This window comes from Eubalaena glacialis, chromosome 2 (assembly GCF_028564815.1).
Source record: "Eubalaena glacialis isolate mEubGla1 chromosome 2, mEubGla1.1.hap2.+ XY, whole genome shotgun sequence".
NCBI classification, from domain to species: Eukaryota; Metazoa; Chordata; class Mammalia; order Artiodactyla; family Balaenidae; genus Eubalaena; species Eubalaena glacialis.
Window position 1 is genome coordinate 31306183 of NC_083717.1, and position 13398 is coordinate 31319580.

The 13398-nt window shown below is 40.5% G+C and overlaps 1 protein-coding gene across 5 annotated transcripts in view; it reads left to right on the plus strand.

The window, feature by feature from the left end:
• Nucleotides 1-956: 956 nt before the first annotated feature.
• TJP1 (tight junction protein 1) overlaps nucleotides 957-13398 on the plus strand; it is a 113880-nt gene continuing 101438 nt past the window's right edge. For 3 of the 5 annotated variants that reach the window (XM_061179748.1, XM_061179749.1, XM_061179750.1), the window contains exon 1: nucleotides 957-1134. In XM_061179748.1, coding sequence (XP_061035731.1) covers nucleotides 1108-1134 — 27 coding nt within the window. In that variant the 5' untranslated portion in view covers nucleotides 957-1107. The remainder of the gene's footprint in view (nucleotides 1135-13398) is intronic. The other 2 variants (XM_061179751.1, XM_061179752.1) reach the window with 1 other exon arrangement.

The following is a 13398-nucleotide window of genomic DNA, read 5'->3' on the forward strand; positions in this document are numbered from 1 at the left end:
TTACTAAGAATTCCTGACATTTGTGAAGAGCTTTACATTTTACAGAGTGTAGAATAATGAGGGCGGGAAAGGTTTCTTAAATACTCCTTGGTGTCTAGTGAGGGCGTCTGCATTGCGGGCTGATCAGCCGGACCGTGGACCGAACGTCCTCGCAGCCTTTTCTGCTGGGCGCCTCTCCTTCTGTCGCCACTAAGAATTTCAACATATTTTATGCCAAAAATATGCTTTTGGGATCACTGTCTGTACCGGCTGGAGAAGGGGGTGTTGGGTCTATATCGAGGCCTCGTGTGCGTGAGCCCCCTGGTGCCCGTGACCCCGTGACCAGTGTCCGCGGGGCCGTCGATCCGTCCACAGCGACAGCCAGGACGCACTTCACAGCGAGGCCTAGGCAGGCGGGCGGCGGGGGCCGCGGCCAGGTGTGTCTGTGTTCAAGTCGCAAAGGCTGGGTACACGGAGGCTCGCTCCTCGGGGGCGCTTTCCGCCTGACCCCTGAGGCGAACAAACAGGAAACTCCGTCTCCAAGCTACTTCGGAAACTGGGCTTTTCCTTCCGCGACAGGGGTCGCGTCCGGACAGGAAGCTGAGCAGCCGCTCGCCCCTCGCCCTCGTGGCCCCGCCCCCGCCGCGGCCCCGTCCCCCGCGCGCGGCCCTGCCCCTGCCACGGCCCCGCCCCCCGGCCGGGCATGCTCAGTGGGCCGCGTCGGGTTGGCAGGTTTGCGTGGCCATCCGCAGTTGCCGGCGCCGGCTCAGCCCGCCGACGCCACGTCCCGTCGTTGCGGCTCGTTCCTGGGAAGTTACGTGCGGAAGCGGCTCTCAGGGAGCCGGCGGGCGGGCCGCGGAGGGCTCGGTGCTGCCGAGCGTTGAGCGGGTGGGCCCGTGCCGGTGGCGGGGCTGCGGCCGGGCGCGCCCCGCGGGGAGCCCCGGGCGGGGCTGGCGCGGCGCGGACTTTTGTCCGAGTTGAGTCCCCTCCCCGTGGGCCGGGCCTTTCCGGCGCCCCGGCCCCGCTCGCTCCCGGGAGATGTTTATCTGGGCAGCTGCGTGAGGAGCCGGTGTCTGGCGGCGAGGAGTCTCGGGTCCGAGGAGCGTCGTGCGGCACCGGAGAGACAAGATGTCCGCCAGGGCCGCGGCCGCCAAGGTGAGCGCTTCGGGGGCCCGTCCCGCCGGGGGCCCGTCTCCCTCCTCCCGCGGGCTGGCGGCTGGGCCGGGGCCCGAGGAGCGGGCGGGCGGCCGGGGGTGGGGACGGCCGGGGCCCAGGCAGGTGCATCGCGGCGGCGTCGCTGGCAGTCCCCGGCTCATGCCCGCGCGGGGAGGGAGCAGGGCGGGCAGGAACGCGCAACAGGTCCCGCCGGGAAGCCGGGCGCGGGGAGCGGAGGTCGGGCCGGAGCCACCCCGGTGGGTGGCGGCTGCTGTCTTTGCGGGAGTGGTTGGTCCCTGGCGAAACCGTGTGGTTTCGATCTGATGTCACTGTCGCTGGTATGCGCGCGCCCGCGACAAGACATTGGGACGGCAAACACTCAGCCTGTGTGGAGTAGGTTGGATTTTTGTTGTTTTAACTCTGTTTTATTTACTTACGGTAACATTGAAAAAACTAATCTCTTAACAGTTTTTAATAGTTTAGTTTGAATTAAACTTTCAAAAGTATCACAAAATATCCTTAAAAATGGACAACTAGATGAACTCTAGACAATAAAAATTGACAAAGACGTGTGGGTTCCTCAAAAAAGTAACACTTTTTCCTATCAATTTTTCCATGTGCTTTGAAGTATTATGCCGTTTTCTCAGTGCTTTCAGACCACTTTGAATATGACATTAAAAAGCTGAAGTTCTTAAAAATCAGTTAATATTCTTCTCTCCTTTTGTACATTTTAACCTTTTTCACCATAAAATAGTACTTGCTCTTTTAAACGATTGCGGGAATACAGAAATGTGAAGAGTAAAAATCTTCTCCCTTAAAAATCATTACTTAAAACGGTATCAAAGGGCTTACGCAGGTACTGGTTTGATTTTTTTTTGTTTGTTTTTCTGTTTGAAATGTTTATTCATAGTATCTCGGACCAGGTATAATAAGGCCCTGGAGTTTCTGATCTCAAGACCTTGCTTTTTGGCTGGCAGAAGTTAGCGGTTACATTTAGTAGTGAATAAATTCTTCTAAGGAATTTAGTGTTCTCTCTTTAAGAAAACTTTCATGTGTACCTTTTTGACTTTACACTGATTAAGAACAATCTAAAGATTTAGAATAAAAGGCAGAATTTTGCATGATTTTAAAATAAGCTTACATTATTTACTTTTCTTGGGAGGAAAAGCTTTGTTTCCGTATTAACAGAGAGTGTCACTGTGTTCCTGCAGTGTGATCCCTGGCACTTAATATCCAAGACCACACACTCTAAGAAGGTTATTTCATGTATGGAGAGAAGTAAGTTTTCAATAGATTGCCATAGTGAAATGATGATTTAGAAGGAGTCATACATTTTCTCCTGAATTACGGTGTTGAGATTTTATGGCATCTTGAAAAATATCACTAGTTAAACATTACATTTTAGGGACGTTTGCATTCTTAAATATTTATGAGTAGAATGTCAGTTGAAAGCTTATTTTTCTGAAATGCTGTGTTATGAGGCCACCATTAAATCTTATGTAGAGCAAGGCAGGCCGTAAAAGATAGGTGAAATGAAAAAAAAAAAAAAAAAAAAAAGATAGGTGAAATGAAATAGTATTCAAGCAACCAAGTCACGTTTAATTTTGTAAGGTGATTAAAATGCTTAAGAAGAACCAGGCTGTGTACTCAATACTTTACATATATTTTTGTTTCCTCCACTTCCCAGTTAAAAAAAAGTGAAGACATTAATTTTGCAGCTTGCTTTTCTTGCTTTTAGCATAATAGTTTGTAGAACTCTTCTCGAAACCAGTACCTTTGATTCTATATTCTTTGTAATGGTTGAATAGTCTTCCATCCCATGAATATGCTGCAGATCATTATTGCCTTACTGATAGACATTTAATTTGTTTCCAGGATTTTATTGTAATAAGTAGCCTTATATTTTTATATCTGCACTTATATAGTATTACTGTATGTCAAATTCTTAAAAGTGGAATTTCTGGATCAAAGGGTATGTGCATTTAAAATTCTGATATACGCCACTAAATCTTTCTCCAAAACGGTTGTACCTAGGAATAAATATAACAATTGTTGGTAACTTACCTAATTTTAAAGGACATAAAACCTCAATAAATGAGATGAGAAAATATACTCTCTGAATGGGGGAGAGTGACTCTTGTAGAATATACCAGATTTCCTAGAGTTGGTGTATAAATGTTAACACAATTCCAAATAGAATTCCAGTGCGGTATTGTAGAAAACTTGACATATTGATGAGACAGTTTATCTGATAAAATAAATGGATGATAGCCATGAAATTTTTGGAAAAAGAATACCTTATTAGAAAACCTAATGTGTTATAAATTCAAAGTAATTTGAAGCAGTCTTTTAGCTCAGGAATAGACATTGGAATCACAGAGTCCAGAAACATCTGTGTGTTTATGAGCTTTTAGTGATTATGATCGTCAGCACTTAATGTGTGTCAGCTATTGTTCTAAGTGCTTAACATGAATTAACTGATGCAGTTCTCAGTATCGATATGAAATGAGCACTACTGTTATTCCCCAGTTTATGGATGAGGAGATTGAAACACAGAGAGATAAAGTAACTTGCCTAAATTCACCTAGCCAGCAAGAGGGAAAATTGAGACTGTATGATAAAAATAACATGGAAGATTACTGGAGAAAAGGATGGATTATTCAATAAATAGTGCTGGGACTGTTGGTTATCCTCTTTAAAAAAAAAAAAAAAAAATTTATTCTAAGGCCACCCCCCCCGAAAAAAAAATCCAAATGAAATGTTTGAAAAAGTGCAAAGAAGATAAATCATAAAATACTAGAAGAAAGTGTAGGATGCTTTTAAAAAATATATACTTCAATTGGAAAGGGCTTCTCAGTGCATGATATTAACTTAAGTAATAAAGGAAAAGTTCAGATATACATCTGAATTTGCAAACAGAATTACTAGTGTACCTGATATGAAATGATTCAAAAGTTGAAAACAGGAATTTGAGGGCGGTTCTTTGTCTCACCAAGGAATTGTTTAATTATGTAAGAAAATGATATTAATAATTGGGAACATTTCCATTTGTTGAATCACAGAAAGTGGCTGAAGCAAGTGCAGTGGCTTCTGGATTTTTAAGCTGTTTCACTTAAGAGGAAGCAATAAAATGTAACATTGTACTGTATGCTTATTAGATTTTGCTGCTTAAAAGTTTCCATTTTGTCTCAGGAACAGAATGTTTTTCGCCTGGTTGATTATTTTTAAAATTATAATGTAGTTTAGTATGGAAATTATTTACACCACTTCTTAGGAATTGATTTATAGTTATTAAATAAGGCACAATGAACTTTCCTTAACAGCTGAACATTTGAAAGTTAGAAACTGTAGAATAAAGCAAAATGAACAAAACTAATTACAAAATTAGTCCTTATAGATAGGAATTGTGTCCTCAGTGGCTGTTATGACGTAGTTTTAATTTTGGTACTTAGTGATTGGTATTTGCTTCATACTGCTTTAAAGGTAAATTAAAAACTCACTGTGCTTTATGAGAATTCACTAATTGTGTGTGCCAACGTTTATTGGGCTTCACTGTAGTAATATTTTTCTTTACCTGCCAAATTTGTACAATACTTGTTTTTCACTAGAAATATTTTTTATAGTATTTAAGGCAAAGACTTAATTTTTTACGTTAGTGTGTTTGACATGGTAGATGCTTGTGGTTAAAACTGTCATTTATGTGCTTGGTTGATAATCCTGACTGCATTTATAACTCTTAAGTTCATTTTAGGACAGCTCCATTAGACAGGTACTTTTCAAATCTACAGTGCTTCCCCACTAGTGAGTGATAGTGGAGGTCAGCCATCCACACCAACAAATAATGAGGTTAAAACCAATCTGTGGCTTTGAGAGCTGTAATGTAGTATATATAGTACTGTTTCCTGTTTGGTTTGAAGGAGAAAGATTACAGTAGTTTCACTGCTTTTTTTTTTTTTTTTTTTTCTCCCAAGCTTGGTAACAATGTACTGGCTCTGACTTTTACTTGCTCTTTAATCTTTTTTCTATTTAGAGACCAAATGTAAACTCAGTACAGTTCTAAGAATAAAACTGAGTATAAACAAGACAGATCACCAAGCTGCTAAGGAAAGTGTCATTAAAAATAATAATTTTGGTGAAAAAATTGGAAGTGTAATCCTGTTTATTGACGTAGTTCTGACCTGATAAAAATTCAGTGTAATGAAAGACCATGAGTCCGTCTGTAAATCCACGTGTGGTGCCACTGGTCCCTGGCCGCCCAGCCACAGCTCACTGCAGGCTCCGTGCCAATCACGCACTCAGGGTCGAGCACTGACGGAGCGTGGTAGGGCTGGAGACCAGCCATGGGACAAGCAGAGTTATTTTTTATTCGTAGAGATTTTGATCAAATGTTAAATAAGATTAAAAGATAGTTTATGTCTAGTATGATATTTCTGAAATATTTGACTAGAACTTGCTTTGCATCTCTGAATTTTGAAAGACAATCTTGGAAAACCTTCTTAGCTTAACTTTTAATCTTGTAGAAAGAGACACGTTAGAACAGTTTACCAAGTTTTGAATTTAATCTAAAATTGGTCTGTTTTAGTATAGTATTTCTAATATAAGCCAGCAATAAAAATAGGCCTTTTGCTACTGCTGACCTAGAGTGCTTCCTAATTTATTTATTGCAGAGAAGAGTGGCTTCAGGTTGCTTCTTTATGGGTTAGCCAGGTGCTTGATTTCCATGCCTTCCTAAACAGATACATTCTTAATAATGAGAAGTGTGTGCGATGAGTTCATGGGTAGGGAATTTCATGTTATATCCTAAATGTGAAAATAATGGACTCTTGAGTGATCGACTATCCCACAGAGTAGTTTTAATATGAGAAAACCAATGTTGCCAAAATTCATACCACAAAATACCATTTGAGATTTAATAACAAGCCCTAACTGTTACATATGTAGTGTTAATACTGAATCTCAGAAAGCCCTTAACTTTGGGATAGATCAAAAGGTAAGTTTTAATTTGTGTTGTAGGTGCATTTCAGTAAATATTAGAACAATCTTAACTCTTTCATGCTGATAGAATGCTGGGAAGTGAGTTGATTGGTGAGTGACCTCAATCATTCTAGTTTATCATGCCCAGAAGAGAGGTGAAAACTGGAACGAATATTACTTTGCAGGGATGCTAATTAGGAACATAAGATTAGTATATGCCTGGCTTGATGAAAAAAATTATTTTTGATTTGCTGAAATATTTTTTGTTTTTGTTTTTTAAAAATAGTGTACATTCCCAAAGAGTGAAAGTTCATTTTTTTCTTGGTTATTGTAGGAATTTTCACTCTTTCAAATTGTTGCTAGTAATCTTTTGGGTTTGTACACAGTTTTTGATAACTGAATTAAACTTAATTTATGATTGTTCTCTTAATTCAATACATAGTGCTAAAATTCAGGAGGTTATCAGTAATGAGATTCTTTTTGTTAGTTCAGCAAGTATTTATTGAGCACATTTTGTTTTGGATCCCTGTCCTCTAAAGGCTTATAGTTTTTAGCTGCTCTGTATTGTGATAATCAGCTGTGAAATGTGTAATTCATTTTTAAGATCCAAAGAATTTGAGTTTTTACTCTTAAAATAAATATGAGCACACTCCAGGTCATCTTATAAGAGCATAGCACTCTGCTGTGCTTTTTTGGTTGGGGAAGGTGGTAGAATCCCATCTAGAGCCTGGGCTTACTGTAACACATGAGTTTCCGCATTTTCCCTTGTTAATTAAAAAAAAAAATGTTTCAGTTGAATCTGGATACATTCACGCATTTGGTGAAAGTCTAAATAGGAGAAAAAGGTTAAGAATTATAAAGTAATTAGAATTTACTTATATACTTATAACTCCTTGAATATACTGACATGGAAAATGGACAGTAAGCTGGCTGTTACTATTATATTTAGGGTCTAGCCAGTTGTTAAATATGTAACAATTTGGATTTTTGAAACTGTATTCTGTATTTAACAGATACTCACTGCTGGCCTAGTACGAACCAGGCACTGTTCTAGGTGCTAGAAATAGAGCAGTGAACATATCACTATGCTGTACTTGTGGACCATTTTAATGGTGTGGGCAGAAAGCAACAAATAAAATACTGTAAATAAAATGATGATGAGCACTAGAATTCCTAACAGGCCATTTCTGGATCATAACCTGATTTCCCCAAAGATTATAAGTATCTTGTCTTCTTTATTACTTATTTTCTAGTTTTTCTGTATAATTTTACCACTTAACGCATTCCGTAAACACTGTGGTTTTGCCTGTGAACTTTACACAAACAGAATCTTCTGGTGTGGACTCTTGTATATGGCTTCTCTTGCTCAGTGTTGTGTCTGTGAGACGATGGACATTGTGGGTGGCTAGTTCATTAGCTATCATTATATTCGTGGGTGAAATTCGTAGTCTTCCGTTTTAGGAGGGCTTACTGTCAGATTGGCTTCTGGAAAAAGTATTTTGAATTAGACTTTTGTGGGTTTTGGGGGGAAAATATATACTTGTCTGAGGGGCAAGAATTAGGTAAGTGTATTGGCTAGGTGTTGGGACACTAACAACTATGTGAAAAATAGGGAGCTGCTTTTGGTGTTCATATGATGTTTACCTTGAAAAGTCAGTTTTAATTTTGAGGGCTTTTTATGACTGAGGTCTTAAAATCCATTATCTTAAAGTGTATTTTCATAGGTATCCATTTACCTGACACTGATCAGACCAGTGAAAGCCCTGATGGGGAGAAATTCGTGGTTCGGCAAAAACAAGTAAACACAAGTGTACTTTTCAAAGTGTAATTGTAGGAAATCTTTCCCAGTGGTGTCATGTAAAGGAACTTTGGAAGATTTATTTACTGTTTTTCTTTTTTCTTTTTTTTTTTTTAAAATAAATTTATTTATTTATTTTTGGCTGTGTTGGGTCTTTGTTGCTGCGCGGCCTTTCTCTATCTAGTTGCAGCGAGCGGGGGCTACTCTTCGTTGTGGTGCGGGCTTCTCATTGCGGTGGCTTCTCTTGTTGCAGAGCACGGGCTCTAGGTGCACGGGCTTCAGTAGTTGTGGCTCGTGGGCTCTAGAGTGCAGGCTCAGTAGTTGTGGTGCACGGGCTTAGTTGCTCCGCGGCATGTGGGATCTTCCAGGACCAGGGCTCGAACCCGTGTTCCCTGCATTGGCAGGCGGATTCTTAACCACTGCACCACCAGCAAGTTCCTATTTTTCTTTTTTAAACAGTGATACATGTTGGAGTATTTAATTAAACAAACGTATACCAACCCATATTTTGATGCTGTATTTCCTGTAAAGTCAGAAGACAGTGGCCACGGCAAGCAGATTTACATTCTAGTTGTAAATATGAGAAATGTGTGTTAATAATAAATAATAGCCTCCTAATACTGAGTGCTGATTCTGTGACAATACTAAGCTAGCTGTTTTATGCGCATTGTCTCATCTGATCTTAACAATTGTGGTAGGTGCTCTTGTGACCTCTGTTTCATAGGTGAGGAATCTGAGGTTAAATTTACTGCTCTGGCTAATGGCACACTTGCTTCTAGGCTTTATAATTCACACATGCGCATGCTTTTACGTTCATGTGCTGTAAGGAGTGTCAAGGAGACGAGTATGGAATGGTGTTAGGCGAGTCGTGACTCACGAGAGCATGAAGAGAGGGTGCTGTGGGGTCAGAGAGCACGAGCTCCTCTGAAGGAGGCCGAGATTGCCCCGCCCCAGCTGATTGTTGCCGGTGGGTGGCGAAGACAGCATGCTGGATCTTCCCGTTTTTTTTCCAGAACTGGTTGTAAATCCAGATTTTATGTAAATTACCTTGACTTACATGTTGGGAGCTGACTTCATTTTTTATACCTTTTTATTGTGAAACATAATTCCTATGTAAAAGCGTAGATAGCACATGTACATTAATGAATTATCACAAAGTGAACACCCATGTAAGCACCACCCAGGTCAAGGAGTAGAATATTGGCAGCTCTTCAGCTTCCTTCATTGCCCTCTACCTGATAACCTTATCCTGCCAGTGAGCCACTGTCCCGACTGTAAGACCCATGTGTTAGGATCTTCCTGCCAGCACCATTCTTTCCCCAAGACAGCCACTATTCTGACTTTATGTTTTTAAAATTCATCTGTTGTTGCATTATGAATTCATTCATCTTCATTGCTGTTTAGTATTTTATTGTGTGAATGTACTACAGTGTATTTATTCTACCATTGATGGGCATTTGGGTTGTTTACTACTTTGGGCTATTAAGAATAATGCTTCCACTATTAAGATGAACACTTGTTCATCTCTCTTGGTGAACATGTGCATGTTTTTCTCTAAGATGTATTTGGGGATGGAATTGCTGCTGGATTGTTTAGTGTGTCTTCATTTTTAGTAGACGATGTCTTCTGCAAAGAGATTATACCAAGTTACACTTGTCGTCATCAGTGAATGAGAGTTTCTGTTGCTCTGCATTTTCACCAATACTTGGTATTAGCAGACACTTTTAGCCCTTTCTGGTTGGTCTTTAGTGAATCTCATTGGAGATTTTAATTTGCATTTTTTGACTAGATGAAGTTGAGCAACTTTTCATGTTTATGCCCTGTTTGAGTCTATTGTCTATTTTTCTTTGGGATTATCTTATTGATTTGCTTTGTATTTTTTTTTTGGATAAAAGTTAGTTGATTATATGTATTGTAGGTATATTTTCCAATGTGGTAGTTCTCTTAATGGTCTTTTGATGAATAGAAGCTCTTCATTTGAATGTGGTCTGAGTGTAGTGACACAAGAGAAAGGCCAGCAAGGGAATAGAGAGTTTCCAGAGAGGGACCTGTCTTTCGGTAGGCCAGACGCTGCACAGAGAGAGGTCAAGCAATATAAGAACTGAAAAGGTTATCATTGAATAACTCTAAGTCTTTGTTACTTTACTACGTGAGTTTAGGCTCTGGAATCTGCATCTTGAGTCTACCAGTTAATACTGTGTTGTCATCTCTACAACTCAGATGATCACAATACACTCAGGGACCCGTCTCAGGGTGGTTGTACACTCAGCACAGTGCCCAGAACAGGGTGAGCTGTTATGTTGCCTGTATCTTTTAATAAAAACATTTTAAGTGAAGCCCACCTTAATATCAGGGAAGAGGTGTATAGGAATTATGGTATTTCTGTGTATGTGCACTCTTAAAACATTTATTTATTTTACGTATTTATGTATGTATGTATTTATTTGATACTGGACAAAGGTTAGTTGAGTCCCAGACCAGCAAGGTGTGTTGTGGTGTCAGAGAAAGTCCTTGAGCTCCCGAGATACTTTCGAAAATTTTATTACAGTAGTATTAAGTAAGAGATGCACTCTTTTGTCTGACGAATTAGGGAATAGAGACTAAAGACTACTCCTACTCCAGTGTACCTGGTTCAGTTGGGCTACCTATCTGATAGGGTGAATGACCTGACCGATTAGCAGATTCTGTTCAGTTCTTAACTCCTGAGCACCTCATATCTTTCCACTCGTTCATGGGTACTTTCTACCATTTACATCCCCCCTCCCTCCAACACACAGATATATACACACATACACACATTCTGTTCTTCTCTTTGTACTCCTGTAGTAGCCTCTTAAGTAGTATCATACCCCTTCTTGTCCCGTACAGTCTGTCTTTTTAAAATAATCTTCTCAAAATCCAAGTTTGATTAGTACCCCCTCTTTCCCTGTGCCCCAGTATGCATGCTTATCCTAAAACTCCTAGGTTTCTTAATTGACTTCAGAAGTAAAAGACCAAAATCCATAATATGATCAGTAAGCTGCTACAGGATTATTTGGCCCCTACCTACTCCTCTAGCCTCACCTTGCATCTTTTCCCCCCCTTGGTCTCTGTTCTCAACCTGTGCTGTCCTCATTTTAGTTCCTAGCGGGTGCTGAACTTCCTGCCAGGTTTGTCTTTGAGTTCCTCTCATGGCACTCATTCTTTGTAGTATTTATTTAAGCCTGTGATAATATATTCAGTTGTGACATTCTTTGATCATCCAGTTCTGCCATTAGACCGTAAGCTCCATGAGAACAAAGGTCATCTTGGTGTGTCCTGTCATCACAGAGCTTAACAAAGTGTCTAGCTTATAATAAACTCAAATATTGTTTGAATGAACGTGGAAAGTGCTTTCCTACCCTAAGGCTCTTCCACATGCTGTTTTCCCTACCTGGAAAGCTTCCCCACTTCTGTCCCTCATTCACCCAGCATCTGTGCCAGTTTTTTTTTTTGACAAGTGCTTATCAACTTATTAAAAGTTGATTTCAGCAATTTGCAGTGGTGACTTCAGCCCTGACTCCTGGCTCAGTGCTGATGGAGGTAATCTGCTTAACCGTCTCAGGACTGTGCTAGTCAGTGAGTCGCTGTGGAGCCTCTTCTGAAAACCATCCCAAGTCTTAGAACCTTCACCACCAGGAATTTTCCTTGTAGCTATTCTCAGAGTCTTGGTATGCATCTGAACTGGTCCTTTCACTTTGAGATGCTTTTCCTTTGTGCCTCTGGTCAAGTCAGTGTTGAGGCTGGTGAAGATGATTGTAATTCCCTGAACTGCCAAGTCTGGTCCCACAGGTCCTTCCCGCATTTTGCTGCGGCCGCAACCAGGCTTCTTGCCTGCCTTGTTCCTCAGCCAGAGCAGGCAGAGCTCTGAGGACCTGTCTTCCTCAGAGAGCCATGTCCCAATACTTAACCTCGAGAACCTTGTCCTGAGCCCAGAAAACAGTTCAGAACTCTGCTTTAAGCTCCCTGTGCTTTAACTGTATTTCACTGTACTTATTTGTCTGCTGCTTATTTGATTAAAATCTGACGTCTCTCCTGGACCAGAGGCACCGTTTTCACTGTGGTGCTCACTTACTGGTAATAGACCAGGTTACATTCAGCCAAGAAACTCCCAGAAGGTCCTAGTGCATCTCCAGGACCCGCTGGACTTATCTTTCCTGGAAGGGGAGGCAGCTGCTGAGGAGCCAGCCCACGGAAACTTTGCATAATGGCCTGGCATCTTGGTCGTAGGATTCTTGGTTTGGGTCTTTTCTAGATTCAACAATTAACTTGTAGTTCCCTCAACTGCCTTCCTTTTTTTTAAGTGGAAAAAGTTCGAGCCCATACAGAAGTATACGAGGCGTGTAATGAATCCCCACGCTAGCCTCACAGGTCCAGTCGTCAGTTTACGGCCAGTCTTGTTCCATCTATACTTCTACCCATTGTATCCTCTCTCCCCCGTTACTCTGAAGCAAACACCAGACATGTCTTTTCATCTAATATTTGAGTATATATCTCTAAGAGATAAGAACTCTTTTTTAAAAAAATAACTATATTACTATTATCACACTTTAAAAACAAATTGTAAATTAAAAAATCCACCATTTAGTCAATGTGCAGTTTCTAATTATCTTAAGTATCAACTTCTTTTTTCAATATATTTAAGAAAAAACAGGATCCAAATAAAGTCCTCCCATTGTGATTGTTTGGTGTGTCTCCTATGTCTCTTAGACTGTAGGATTCCCCCATCTGGCTCTGGCCCTGGCCTCCCCACCCACGGTGCAGTTTTATTGGTGAGGAACAGAATTGTTTGTCCTATGCAATTTCTTGGTCTGGATTTTCCCTGTCATAGTTACAATGTTTCTTGCCCTCTATATTTCCTGAAAATTGGTGATTAGAGCCAGCACAGTTCTGTCTAATAGAAATATCATATGAGCCATATACATGATTTAAATTTTGTTAACCACATCAAAAAGTTTAACAGGTGACATTAATTTTAATATTTTATTTGTGCATATATCCAATATATTATCATTTTAACTGTGACAGTTCTTCCGGTTTCTCAGTCTTCTCCTGTCTTTTATGACTTGGACACTTTCAGTGAACGGCAGTCAGTTATTTTTTAGAATGTTTCCATTTGGGTTTGTCTGATGTTGTCTCATGATTGGATTGAGGTTATGCATCAGATTAGGAAAGGGTATGTGATATTTATGTTTTATTACTGGTGTGATAACCTTGAACATTTGGTGAGGTACTTACTGTTTTTCCCTTTGTAATTGATAAATATGTTGGGCAAGATACTTTGAGATTGTTTCTCTTCAAACTTTTGCCCACTGGTTATACTCTTTGATCTTGCCTGCAGCAGTTATTATGGTGTTTTTTCCCTAAAATAGTGATCTTGTATTTCTCTCATTTCTTCCACATTCCTTTGTAAGGAAGAGCTGCCCCTTCTTCCTCATGTATCTAGTTATCTGTACGTGTATGTTTTAACTAAA